This window comes from Drosophila eugracilis, unplaced genomic scaffold, assembly GCF_018153835.1.
Source record: "Drosophila eugracilis isolate 14026-0451.02 unplaced genomic scaffold, ASM1815383v1 contig_1828, whole genome shotgun sequence".
Taxonomy (NCBI): domain Eukaryota; kingdom Metazoa; phylum Arthropoda; class Insecta; order Diptera; family Drosophilidae; genus Drosophila; species Drosophila eugracilis.
The window spans coordinates 185,300-200,308 of NW_024572675.1; the positions used below are offsets into that span (position 1 = coordinate 185,300).

A 15,009-nucleotide genomic window follows, 5' to 3' on the forward strand; every position below is an offset into this window, starting at 1 on the left:
AAACATATCTGAAAAGGCCGAACCGCAATGACAATTATGATAAACTATAATAATATTGAAAACTGAAAATAAAAATGAAAATACATTTTCATTGCTATGGTATTTGTTATTGAACTTTATTATTTTCAGAAAAAGTAACACAAATATGAAGGTTTTCCTAAAAAGGCCAGAAAATGTAATTAAATTAGAAGGAATTTTAGGTTAACAAATCTTGAAACATAAAACTTGTGTTTCAGGCATTCCATTACGTTGGTCTCAAGATTAAAATAAATGCAGTTTAAACTATTTATACGATTAGGATAACTTTGATATTCAAAAAAAACCGTAATAATAGTTTGAAAAAGATTAGTGGATGGGTCGAGATTAGTGGGAAAGGGTAAGAAATTTTGCATTTTAGAACTTATAATCTGTCCCGGTCACGGCTAATTTGAAAAAGCTATAGATCCTGATCACGATATATATGTAAAGGGTGTTTTTTAGAGGTTTAGAACTTTAAGTTGGCATTTCTGTTCAAGAAGGCAACCGATTGATAAACCATGGAACGTTTTCGCACCACGTTAACCCTTATTGATAACTCGTATCCCCAGAGACGCCGTACAGTGCGTAGTAGCGTATTGCTAATGTAGAGCGTAGCATTAAGGAAGACCCGAATGAGTCCATCCGCCATCGAACACAGGAATCTGTGTCCATCCACTTTATGGAAGATCGGACTACATCCGAGCCAGCCGTGGCGGTCATATGCCATAAATCATATAATATTTAAAGTGAAATGCCGAAAAATAAAATAAAATTAACAAAAAATGCATTAAAGTCTTATACCTCTAAAAAACACCCTTTATTTAAAATTCAAATTACTGAGGTAAATGAGGATGAATAATTGAGTAAAGATAATCGAGGCCTAACAAGAGAAAACCTTTTTTAAAAAAGTATTTTCAAAGTTATTTCTGAAAGCAGCAGCAGAGAGGTTTACGCGCTTACCAGCTTCTTAATCGATAGGTATTGATATAAAAAGTTGAGATATCGGCAACTTTCACAGCTAAAAAGTTGTTTTAAGAATGCTAATTCTAGTGATGCCGCCACAGTTTAATCACCTTCTAGCCACTCCCACTACAAAGGCGCCAAACTATAAGAAATAGAAATTTGAGGCTAAGCCTGCGGAGTTGAAAAGCCTAAATACCAAAAAACTCGGTTCCCATCATTTTTAAGTTTAAGGTTTGGTTTGACCATAAATCTAATTACTTTCTTCTACCTTTTAATTACCTTTGAGCGAATACACTATATCCCTTTTTTGCGAATATCGGGTATAACAAGAAGGAAAGCTATTGTCGAGTGCGCGGATTATCGGATACACATTACGGAGTAATAATTACACTGTTAACTGTAACTGTAGTGTTGTTGTTTATTAACTGGTAGTGATGTCACTATTACTATATTACATTTACGAAGTTTTCGGAGAATACAATATACCCCTATATACAATTATTACGGGGCTTTACAGGCAGTTCTCTAACCGAAAAAGGCAAAACAGACGTACCGTTTAGTACTCCCAATGGATGGTTAAGTCACTATCTTTTGCTTCTTAAGATCAAGCTGTGTCCTGGGATGTGGATAATAGCGTTAAAAACTATTCTATACAAATATTATTACCACCAATTTTAATGTCTCAAAGAGCAAGCTAATTTTGTATACATCTGCCAATAAAGAGGTGTATAGGCTAACACAACAATTTTTAAGTTAATGATAAGATAATGGATCGTATTGGAAAATGCTATTTTCGTTTTACTGAGGATATTGTTAAACCGACAACAAATCCACTGTCTTTAAATAATTTTCTGGTTTGAAATTAAGTTATTAAAATGCATCCAAGGTTTGGTTAAAGGATAAATAATTATTAATTGTACACCAAGTGCTGAAAATGTATAGTCCCACTGGACAACATTTTTTTAATACGAAGTCAACTTGCAATACTTTATTATACAATATACGACAGATGAAAACGATTTCTTTATTGACGCTCCAGTTATGCTCCTTTTGACTTGTTCGACAACATACTTTGTGAGGTTCTTACACAGTACAGTACACCAACAATCTTTCCACCTCTTGGCCATATTTACATGCTAATGCAAGCTTTTCGATGCCATTGGTTGCGGAAAAATATTTACATTTCCTCGACTTTAGGTATTGAACCTTTTTAAACAATTGACATTAATATAGTTCTTGTAGGCGCAAATTATGGTCGATAATAGGCAATTGCGGGGAGAAAAATGCGTTTTATAGTAATACAGATGGGGGTGCTAGCACGGTTTAAATTTATAAGATTGAACCTGTTACTGTGTCCTACCTACTTTCAAATAAATACAAGTACTGAAATATCCTGGATGATTGTATCGGTAAGAGAATGATTCCGAGTTGCTTAATTATGAATATAAGATTATTCCAGCTTGATACAATTATATTAGAGATAGACTTATCCTTTATATATTTCAATTGTATTTATCTGAGATAAGTCCTGTTTTTTATTATTATTAACCAACCACAAATCAGCATGCTAAGAAACAAAAAAACAACCACAAAAAATGATAAAAATTCAAACTTTTAAGAATTTTCTAGTCCGCGTTGAGGAAAACAAAATTTTAAACACCTCCTCCTCCCCCAAAAATTAAAATATAAATAAAAGGACTTAAAGCATCTTAAACGAAAAGATGAATTCTTTAAAATAAAAAAAGGAATTAACAATGAGGTATTGGCAAAGGGTAGATGAAGATGACTATTCCCACTTTTACTTGACAAGAAACAAGTAGAAATGCTATAGTTAAGTGGCGCGACTATCGGATGCGCATTATTGTGTTAACAGAACTCAAAATAATAAATATGTACATCCAGAACGGTTTGAATAAATAATGAAACAACTCTGCAGTGGCATCTTTTCAAAATGCATGCTCTACCGTGGGCTTTTACGGGATGGGATGCTGAAAGAAACTTGGTCTGCCTAAGCATCTCTAGAATCTAGAATCATTGCTATCTACCTCTAAAAGTTCCTGAGATCTCAGCACTCAAACTGACAGACAGACTGTCATATTGAGTTAACTGGGTATGCTATGGATCCTAATCAGGATAATAAATATTTTATACTTTATACTCCCGGAAACGCTTCTTTTCAACGAATACCTCATACCCTTTTACTCTACAATTAACGGGTATAACTATAGAACAATATAATATAACCAATACAGGTAAGCCAAGGTAAAAATAATTAATTAATTTGAAAACAAGAGGAAACGATACAGTCGAGTCGACTATAAGATACCCGTTACTGTTTTACACAATTTTAAAATATTCACTTTGCTAGTAGAAATTATCCAAGCGCCACCTATTGTCGAAGAAAGCATGTCGGGTATCTGATAGTGCCGTCACTGCCCATGTGAGGCCTTATAACTAGCGAAATAATGTTCCGATTTCAAAAATCTTTAGTAAATCGATAGATATTAACAGAAATAAGTTACACAAGGTCAAACGAAGGCATTCATAATAATCTTATAGACGCCACAGTTTTCCGCGTTAGAGTAATAATAATAAACTTGCGCTGTCCTGGGACCTCAAGAATCTTCATGCTTAATCTCAACTTTGTATCTGTTATAGTTCCTGAGATCTCAGCGTTCATATGAACGGACAGATGGACGGACAGACGGACAAGGCTCAATCGACTTCGCTATTGATCCTGATCAAGAATATATATTCTTTATAGGGTCGGAAACGCTTTCTTCTATCTGTTGCATACTTTTCAACGAATCTAGTATAGCCTTTTATTCTACGAGTAACGGGTTTAATAAAGATATCCGTTACCCGTTTCGCAATTTAAAATGTTTAAAAAAGCCCCACCTATTGTCAGAGAAACATGTTAATTAACTGATAGTGACATCACTGCGAAGAAGACGCCACAGTTTTTCGCGGTTTGGTCATTATAGTGAGCGTAGCAATATGCGTTGCGCTGCGTAGGGACCTCAACAACTTTCATGCTTAGTCCCAACTTTGTATCTCTTATAGTTCCTGAGATTTCAGCGTTCATGGCTTAATCGACTCGGCTATTGATTCTGATCAAGAATATATATATTATTTAGGGTCGAAAACGCTTCCTTCTTCCTTCCTTTTCCTTGTGTTTAGTTTTCATTTCGTAATGCAATGTTGACATGTGTATTCAAATACGCCTGTGAAACAAATTTTCTTAAAAGCTTTCTGACACTATTGTTCTTTAAAAATATTTTTATATTCGAACCATTTGTTATTAAAATAATAATTTGGTGTCCACTCTCTAGAGGGGAAAGTGACGAAGAAAGAGGTGAAGATTTGGTTATCTCTCGTTAACCTCTCATTCTCATAAATCAGAGAGCCTCGGTCTTCTAACGATATATTTACATACACAAGTTTCACTTTTTGTAAACCCTTATTTGTAATATACACGTATAAGTCTAAGGTAGTCTAAGAATAAAGATAAAATATGAAATATTAAAAATAAAGCTCAGATCATATCCTAAATCATTAACAACATCTTAAAACCATCTGATTCAATTATTGGGGTTAATAATAACGGAGCCTAACTAGCAATTGCGCCAGTAACATCCAACTCGAACTGAATCTGCTGAAAGAATTGGCTAAGAACGCATTTGACACCAGTCGACATCCAAGTAAAATAAATTAAAGCTAAGAATACTCTTATATATCGTTTTACAGTGTATGTTCGTCTTTTGGTATGAGCGCCGAGACCTCAGGATTAAATGAGTTAGAAAAGTGCGGAAAAAATATTAAGCTTTGTTGTTGTTGTCATTGAACATAGTTATATTTCCTAAGATCTTAGCGTTCATACAATCGGGCGGACGGACCGTATAGTGACGGCAACACCATTTTGATAACGGTTTTTAAAAGATATCATACTTCTTAACGAATAAATCAGACCCTCTATCTAAGAGAATGTACTCAAGAACACAAAGTAGTCAAGACAAAAATTTATTCACCTAACATTAAAAAGGCTTTTCATCCCTTAATTACTCTGAGACTGTTTCATCATTCTTACTATCAAAAACAAAAAAGTGGGACTCAAGAATAATGAGGAAAAATGAATACTTTTTGCGCCGCAAGAAAACATGAAAAAATTACACAGCTTCATCTAAAAGGATACCCTTTTCCGTCTACTCGACTTTTGGGACCCTAACACAAATATGGCGATCAGGTGACTAAGCTGGCCTTTGTCATTTTGTAGCGGGGCACTTCATACTAAAGATCTTAACGAGTCATTTATCAAGCAACCCACTCAGAGGTGGTGTCACTTCAACTTAATAAACAGACATCAGAACGTAATTATATGATTATAACATTATAATGGGTGCGCATACAATACGTTACAGGCCTGTTGTTTGTCTTGATAATTGAAAATGTTTGTAATTTTAGCCTTAATTTCCTTCCCTATACATTCTCCCAAGTTGCCCTCTTTTTGCGCTCCTAACTTCGCACTTTTATCTTCTGCAAAAACTTTTCTTGCCCTTTTTGTTATTTCTTTTGTTTCTTTATTTTGTGTACCAAAAGTTTTGCGACAGTTTAGGGATTATACGGCCCCAAAAGTAGTCAAAAAAGAAATAACCTTCCAGTCATGTCCAAATTTAAGTGTTGGAAAATGTTGTGGATTAGATTATGTGGAAGTTAATTAATTTCTTAAGCGAGGGAGTTGTATGTTATTTTTGTTCTAAAATGCAAAACTAAATTTCTTACCCTTTTCATTAACGGTGCACTCAAACGCGTCTGAGCCATCCACTAAGCTTTTTCAAACTATTATTACGGTTTTTTTGAATATCAAAGTTATCCTAATCGTATAAATAGTTTAAACTGCATTTATTTTAATCTTGAGACCAACGTAAAGGAATGCCTGAAACACAAGTTTTATGTTTCAAGATTTGTTAACCTTAAATTCCTTCTAATTTAATTACATTTTCTGGCCTTTTTAGGAAAACCTTCATATTTGTGTTACTTTTTCTGAAAATAATAAAGTTCAATAACAAATACCATAGCAATGAAAATGTATTTTCATTTTTATTTTCAGTTTTCAATATTATTATAGTTTATCATAATTGTCATTGCGGTTCGGCCTTTTCAGATATGTTTACTTCCCCAAGCACCTCTTAATTTCCGACTATAAAGAAAAAAATAAGCCAGAAACTTTAATGAAACAAAAATCACATTTTCTGAAGGCTTTAATTCATCGAAAGCGCAAAATATTGAACAAGGAAAGAATGCCCTCTGACCAGTAGTAGGTTTAGGTGGCGTCTATGGGCAACAACTTAGATTGCAGGATGCGAGCCTCATAGGCTACTGGCTTACTTGGTACTTACAAATTACTTTTAACCAGGAATCATAAAGACACTTTTTGTGTTCGCTTCGTGGAGTTTGCAAACATGGCATTCGATATAATAATGCCGGTGTTATTTTTACAAAAAATAAATTCATAGAACGGCAAAGTAAAAGCTATGTAAATGGCAGTTGGTCAATGTAGCATTCTTATTAAAATTTTGACATCCTAAGAAATCAAAAAAACCAATACGAAGCGCAGAGAGAGCGGATGATTGGATTTGTATAAGTCGTCGTCGTCAACAAACCAACAAATAACCAGCAATAAAACGACCGAAGTTTAAGTGGAGGGTAAACTTTTCACTACGATTTGCATTTGCAAAATCATTAGTCCACGTAAAAAACAAGAAAGGTAATTTTATATAAATTTATAAGTAGTCAAATTTTTGCTGGGGGAATTCATTTATCTGACCTACCGACTAATCTATTGGGTCTTATTATATTCGCCAAGCGTAGGATAAAATGGTATACTATATCCCTTGGCAATTACAAATTGGTAGAAGGAAGCTTTCCCCGACCCTGTTGAATGTATATAATCTTGATCACGATCACCTGCCGACCATTTTTAAAATTGTTAATTTTCCAATCGCAAAATATTTTAAGCAAACAAGTGTGGCGGAGGAATCATTAGAATGTTCACACATTCGGTGACCTCAAACCATTTTTAATCTTCGTTTTACTTGCATAAACATACAAAGTATTATATTTGGGTATTCCGGGTCGTGAAAGATTTTCTTGTACAACATAAATTGGGAGTTGTATTAACTAAAGGTGGACCAAACGACCTAAGATTTATATTTTCTATTGGCAAGCTTGGAATAATGAGTTCAAAAAGTTTTAAAAAGTTTTAAGCATTGTTTGATTTACGAGAGCCTCTGTGTGTAGGCTTACCAACATATTCAGGATTGAAGCCCCACCAAATGTTAAAATGAAAATCGGAATGGGCGGGGATATGTCAACGTGCATTGTGAAGTCGCTGCGGCATTCAGCTGGATGGGATGCTGATGTGGGTCTGATGGGCTTTCCTGTATAATGTGAAATTTCCTGTCAAGCTAATTTCCTTTGGGTGCTGGTTCTTGGTTGTGATCGTGTAGCATTGCCCCGAGTTGGCAGCCCATTGAATTAATTCGCCCGTATGCACAAAATACTTCTCTGCAAAAGAATTGCACACACACAAATATATATATATATATGATTGCAGCGCTGCAGAGTGCCATCTCGCTTAAGCATCATAGATTTTAAATTAGTTTAGTCTAAGCTGACCTCGCATGTTCGCTATTTTTATACCCGATACTCGAAGAGTAAAAGGGTATATTAGATTCGTTGAAAAGTATGTAACAGGTAGAAGGAAGCGTTTATATGTATTATATATTCTTGATCAGGATGAATAGTATCGTCTGTCCGTCTGTCCGTATGAACGCTGAGATCTCAGGAAGTATAAGAGATACAAAGCATGCAGATTCTTGAGGTCTCTACGCAGCGCAAGTTTATTACAGCATCCTGCCTCTAACGCCCACAAATCGCAAAAAACTAAAATCGCTGAAATCTCAGGAACTATTAGAGCTAGAAAGTTGAAATTCAGTATGTAAAATCTTTAGATGCCAGCGCTTCGTATAGTGGCCTATCTATTTATCTATCCGGCCACACCCACCACCCACGCCTACAAGGCTGAAAAGACGGTTTTCGCATTTTCTAGAAAAGCTGATATCTCGGTAATTAAGCATGTAGGTTTTTATGATACTCCCTCAAGAATCTTCATGGTTAATCTCAATTTTGTATCTCTTATAGTTCCTGAGATCTCAGGATTCATACGAACAGACGGACGGACAGACGGACATGGCTCATTCGTCTTCGCTGTTCATCCTGATCAAGAATATATATACAAGAATATATGTTACATACTTTTCAACGAATCTAGTATACCCTTTTACTCTACGAGTAACGGGTATAAAAATATCCCTTTAGAGCCGTACGGTAGTTAACGTTTTCCCAACTTTACCTTCCCTCCTATTTCATTTGCTATTTTCACCCTTGACTTGTTTTGCAATTGCAGAAAAAGCTCTTGGATTAACAATCCGCTTCATTTGGGAATTGTTTTGCACAGCATACATATCTAACATATACATATGTGTTAAGAAATTTAGGTAGTGCGATGCATGTACATGCTAAACATGTTGGGTTCCTGGCAGGTGTTATGAAAATTTATGGGCGTGCCAATGGGAAATGAAATAAAATGTACTGTGACGGCAGTCATAAAAGCAGTTTTGTCTTTAAGCATTTTCAAATTTTTCCACAATGGTTATTTTTGCTAAAATAAAAACCAACTTTTTCAGGATGGCGCCATTTTTATAAAGTAAAAGGTATAATGGGTTCATTGAAACGTGTGTACTAGGTGGAAGAAATCGTTATTTAGTAATGCGTATAAAACAGTCGTGTCCTACATAGTTTCTTATTGTTTTTAAATATCTAATTTAAGCTCGGTATGTTAATTGGTATTGATAAATAAAATAAATTGCAAATTAAATACATAAGGACCATATCATAAATAGCTAAATAATGTTCCGATTTGAAAAATCTTTGGTAAGTCGATAGATATTGCCAAAAAATGTTATAAAAGGTCAAACAAAGACATACACTATATATACACTATATATGGCAATATACTGAAATAAACTTGCGCTGCCTATGGACCTGAAAAATCTGCCTGCTCAATCTGAACGCTGTATCTCTTATAGATCGTGGGATCTCAAGACCTCACAAGGGCGGTGACGTCACTATCAGTTACTCAACATGTTTTCTATGACAATAGGTGGCGCTATGTGGATTTCCACTATGAATATTTTAAAACTGTGTAAAACAGTAACGGGTATCGTATAGTCGCGGCACTCGACAATAGCGTTTCCTCTTCCTCATTTAAATGGCGCAATTTATTGCCAGAACTCTTAAAGCTTCCGATATTTCTTGGTTTTTACTTTTCGTGCTCTGAGGGCATTAGAGTGGGTGTGGCAGGCTGCTGAAAAAACTTTCTCAATTCATCTCTATAATCTACAAGCTTAGTCCCTTAAATTAAACCAATCGAGCTTTAATTTGAAAAATTTTTAAGCGATGACAGTTAATTTTTTGGAATGTTCTATGAGTGTTTTATTTTTTTTTGCTAAATAAAAAATACTACTTGAACCGCTTATTGGCCACGTTGGTGGCTTTATTGGCTATTTCTGCCTAATGTCATATTGTTATACTTAGCCTTTATATAATATTTTATTGGCAGGCAATCCATTAGGTGGGCTTAAGAAGAAAAATTGTATTAAGTGGACAGAGATGGGATGAGCTATATATGCCTGTATATTGATTTGTAATGACAAAAAAGGAACCGAAGGTCGAGCTGCATACGATATGGGATTTTCATTGGTCGGCTGCTATAACAACAATAAACGACAAACATTTCAAATTCGCCATTAAGTGTCCAGAATTAATTAATTAATTGATTGAATTCTATGCGAGAAGATACTGACAATGTTTGCGAGTAGATAAGATAAATTCCTTAAGAAAAGCTTATTTATACCCGTTACTCGTAGAGTAAAAGGGTATATTAGATTCGTTGAAAAGCATGTAACAGGTAGTACCTTCCCTATTTCCTACCCTATAAAGTGTATATGTTCTTGATCCGTCCGTCTGTCCGTATGAACGCTGAGATCTCAGGAACTATAAAAGATACGAAGTTGAGAGCATGATGATTCTTGAGGTCCCATTCTAACGTCTATAATATTATTACGAATGCCTTCGTATGAACTTTTATAACATTTTTTTTCAGTACCTATCGATTTACCAAATTAATTTTTTAAATTGGGAATTTTATTTCACTATTTATAAAGAAATAAATCAAATTTCCACTAGCAAAGTGAATATCTAAAAATTGTGTAAAACAGTATCATATAGTCGCGGCACTCGACTATAGCGTTTTTTCTGGTTAAAATTTATATAAGAGGCTTATGAAATATATTTTTAAAATGTAATTAGAAAAAAATAAAAATAAAAAAGGTAATAAGTCTACTAGAGACGGGCATCCTCTTAAGACATTTGGTTAAAGTAGCCAAAAGTTTAAGTCAGCAAGGAGTGCGAAAAACTGTGAATTCACATGTACTTTTTCGACGTAAAAGTTCGCATTATACTCACTTACCTTGTTGCCAGATCCCGATGAACGAAATTCATTTGCTCCAAATGCCTCATGCCCGATGCAATTTGGGTGGCAATGTAGACTAAGCATCCGAAGCTGTGGCACAGACGGGTAAGATTTCCGAATATCATGGTGGGGGAAGCGGATACGGAAGATGCCAGCATGAAATAAGGAATTTTAAAAGTTTTCAAATGCGACAACGTCGCCGAATTTGGAAAGGTGAGGGCGCCAAGTAACGAAGTTTTGACATCCGTTTTCGCATTTGGTTGGTTGGTTGCCGGATCGGTGTTATCATTGAACACGAGGCCGGAAGTGTTGCGTTGGCAAGAGGGGTCGGTACAGGAAGCACGATAAAAACGTACACAGGAAAAGGGAGGGAAAAGCATTCGTTTTAGAGCACTGTGGAGGGTATTGCTGGGTAACCTTACCTAAGACTCTTCTTGGCCACCAGGCCGCTGGTCTCTGCAACGTGCTCCTGCAGGAACTGGTTCAAGTCGCCGAGACAATTTGAGTAGTCCTGCACAATACATACGGGCTCGTCCAAAAGGCAGGCCCCCACCAAACGAGCCACGTTTGGGTCGCTTAGCTGCGCTAGGTGTTTAGCTTTGCGACAAAACTCACTTCGCAGGTCATCATTAGCCCCTGGGCGCAATGTAGCCACAGCCACAAGGGTAGCGCTGCGAATTAGATCAAAATAGTGTTGCGTAACATTTTTTCACTGTTATTTATCAATCTAAAAAGTTCAAAATATATCGTTGTAAATGGTCGCCCAAGCATCAACGGAAAAGTGTAGATCCTTAATTGACTAAATAAACAACTCGTCACAAGGTATATGTTAACTTTACTATGTAAACTATTCGCCGGATTAATGCCACAACTGTCCTAGTATTTAGGTGGGCTACAAGGAGACTTAGAGGATTTGTAGACACAGCGAAAGTAATAAGTAACAAATTGATTGTTCTGATATTGATACAGATATCATTTCAAAGAGAAATTCCAAATGTAGTTGATAAGCGGTGTGTCAGTGTGCGGAGTGGAACGCTGACTTCCATCTTATGGATGGCTGCCTTTCGAATTTGGAATGTCATTTCTGCGCTGTAAGTGCAATTATGAGCAGTATTTAAACTCTTAAGATAACAATTTGATAACGCCTGCACCTTACTGAGTTAATTGAGCAAATTTGTTGATCAATCGATTTTAAGCTTTATTGATATTCTGTAACCCTTTTTAGGATGCATCTGTCCTAAACGACATATGTTTGTGAGGTTGTCTTTACTATCCTATTGTTTATACCTATAATATTTTTCAATCTGGAGCATTATTTCACAATTTATTGATAAATGTAGGTTGTTAGGTCTTTATTAGGTTTTAAAATAAATCATAGGAATTTTGAAAATGGTTAATAATCGGTAACTTTACCCTTTCTGCTTGTTTTCATCTGCAGTTATAGACAATAAAAGTAACTTTTGTCTAGTATCTGTTTTTCATTATCAATATTACTATTTTTTCTAACGTGGAAAATGCGAAAGCCTTTGCCTTTACCTCCCACAAAGTCCCTCGATTCTTTTATGTATTTCTGGATGACATACTCTTTCAATGTGTGCTAATTATTTTGCGCACATTTGTCGGAGTAACGGAGGTTTCTCCAGTTTTTACAGCCACTGCATGAACCTTCCTGTACCACTTTCTGCCAGGGCTATGTTATGCAAACTATATACGTTTTGTGGCTTTCCAACCGCAAAACTATTAAAGCAAGTTGGCAAATCGAATTGTTACGTTACGTAACATATTAAAATGTGCCACAAGCAGAATGTTGGTCTTGCTGGGTTTTGTTCGAAGCTTGACTCTAATTGATTTTTGCGCATCATAATTTTAAATATCCTTTAAACGAAATGGAAAATAACAAGAGGAAACGCTATAGTCGAGTGTCGTGACTATAAAATACCCGTTACTGTTTTACACAATTTTAAAATATTCGTTTTGCTAGTGGAAATTCATAAGGCGCCACCTATTGTTAGAGAAAGCATTTTGAGTAACTGATAGTGACGCCTTATAACCTTAATTTCTTCATACATAGCGAAATAATGTTCCGATTTAAAAAATCTTTGGTAAATCGATCATCATATAGATAGACGCATCACCATCAGTTACTCAACATGCTTTTTCTGACAAAAGGTGGCGCTTTTTGAATTTCCACTAGCAAAATGAATATTTTAAAATTGTATAAAACAGTAATGGGTATCTTATAGTCGCGGCAATCGACTATAGCGTTTCTTCTTGTTTTCCTTCTCAGTGCTGTAAGGAAAGCCTTTTTGCTACGGACTATACTTACTTCAGAACATTTGTTTCGCACAAATGAAGTTCACCAAATACGCCAGAGCCCAGTTTCTCGACGATAACCAGCGATTTACGTGGAAACTCTTGAACTTGGCAATTGGCCCACTCTTCGTTAATGTCGTCGATATTTTCGATCAGATTCAAATTGTTATGTACCGGATGGTCTACACCTACAACCCTAGGTGTTCCCGTTGTCGTATTTGAGGAGCTCAGGGATCCGCTGCTCTGGGACCCTGGTGGCGGTACAGTCATGGGTTTAGTGCAGATTGGCGTTGATGCATAAAATTTTTCCGGTGGCGGCGGCACTGGAGGGGGAGAAAGAGGAAATGTGGCCGCGGCTTCAGGACTCCTCCCATTTTGATTAGCCGATCCTGGATTGGGCAGCATCCGCTGCATTTGAGGGACCGCATATTCCTGGCACACAATTTCCGGGACATCTGAAATTCGATACCTTTGTCGCTTAAAATGGGATAATAGGCAGTATATACTAATACAAGCTATTTAAAATAGAAACTTCACTTTTTAAGCAATACGCATACATATGTATAAAGTCACACATAAATATTAAATCATCTCGTTCTCGATAATATAATATTTACATACTTACTTTGAGAGGCGAAAGCTTTAATACCTGAACAGATTTTACACAAAGGACTTGAGTAATAAGTAGTAATGCTAATATTTCATTGTTGATTCAATGATGTTTACTTACAATTAAACCAAAAAATAAAAGCCTTCCTAATAAACATTGTCCTAATAAACATTCATTCAAATGCGGTTGTCGGTGGAAACTTTTCACTTTTTAAAATGGTAACCGATGTCGAAATGTCCTTGAAAAAGTTTGAAAATGTATTATAAACTGCAAAGATGAAGGATCGAAACTATTTTGTGAGGTCAAAATAAAAACTATCGTTGTCGTTTGTTACAGCCGAACTAACAGATATGTCACACCACGAACTTCTTTCTTCTTCTATATAATTAAGGGCACTATACTTTGACCAATAAAGCAGTCCATATGTTCCGCAAATAAAATGGTTCTGGAGAGAAAGAGTGTGAGAGAAAGTTTTCTTCTTTTCATTAAAGTTATCAGGGAAACCAGGTAGGAAACCTCAGGTGCTGGTATAAGATAGCTAATTTATGTTACTCTTAAAGAATGTAAATAAAAATAATAAATGTTCATAGCACCGACTTTAAATTCCCAATATAAAAGCATTTCAAATAAAATTTCATTTTCAACGAATTTCAACGAATGGAATGGAATACCCCTAATGAGCAAATAGTAAAAATATCAAGTATTTCGGTACTGCTTCAACTTCTAAAAAGTCAACTCGTGCTTCAGCAGCATAAATCCGCGCTTAGAATATATAAAAACATTTCTAATAATAATGAAAAAAAAACTTCATTTTGTGGTCGTGCCTTTGGCCATCTGAAATTGCCAGTTGACTTCAATTTTTAGTTAAATTTGAGTGACTCAAGTCGAGATAAGTTCGTTGAGTTTACCAAGTTTTGATTCAGCATGGAGTTGTTTTCGAGATTTATTTCAGCTAAATTCATTTAATAAAGAGCAAGATTTTAGTCTCAGGCCGAGGGAGCGTCGGGTAAAAATGAGGAGCTACGACAAAGATTTCCTGCCCAGTTATAAAGTGCACCTAAGGGCAACGTCAGCAAACTTTGGCAAATACCACGAGCCATGGGGCGTATTATAAACCATTACGGTGAGTGGGCATTGGATTCCCTCTACGAACTGCCATTTAATTTGTGAATTTTGCAATAAACAGAAAAGAAGAGAAACTTTAAGTTTGTATTTATTTTTAGATTCTGATAGTTTTGAACAAAACGTTAAATATAAATTATAACAATAAAATAATTTTTCCCTTTTCTTACTTTCTCTGCCCGGCTTAGCACTTCTGGATATCTTGCGTCCATCAACGCGACCTACCATTCCATTCCAAACTATTGGACCCATGTTGTATGCTAAATTAAGCATGGCTTCCTCTCTCTCCTTCCTCTCTCCATTTGCCATCGCGCCGCAGGAACATTTGCATGTCCTGTCACAGGCAGGACGCAAAACATCAAACTCATCAACAGCGACACCGCCAGCTTGG

At 35.8% G+C, this 15,009-nt stretch overlaps 1 protein-coding gene across 1 annotated transcript in view; it reads right to left on the reverse strand.

Moving 5' to 3' along the window:
• Positions 1-15,009, reverse strand: part of LOC108113466 (discoidin domain-containing receptor tyrosine kinase B) — a 44,326-nt gene that overhangs the window by 5,211 nt on the left and 24,106 nt on the right. The window contains 3 exon segments of the mRNA XM_017224048.2: positions 10,571-10,663; positions 10,996-11,244; positions 12,900-13,341. Coding sequence (XP_017079537.2) covers positions 10,571-10,663; positions 10,996-11,244; positions 12,900-13,341 — 784 coding nt within the window.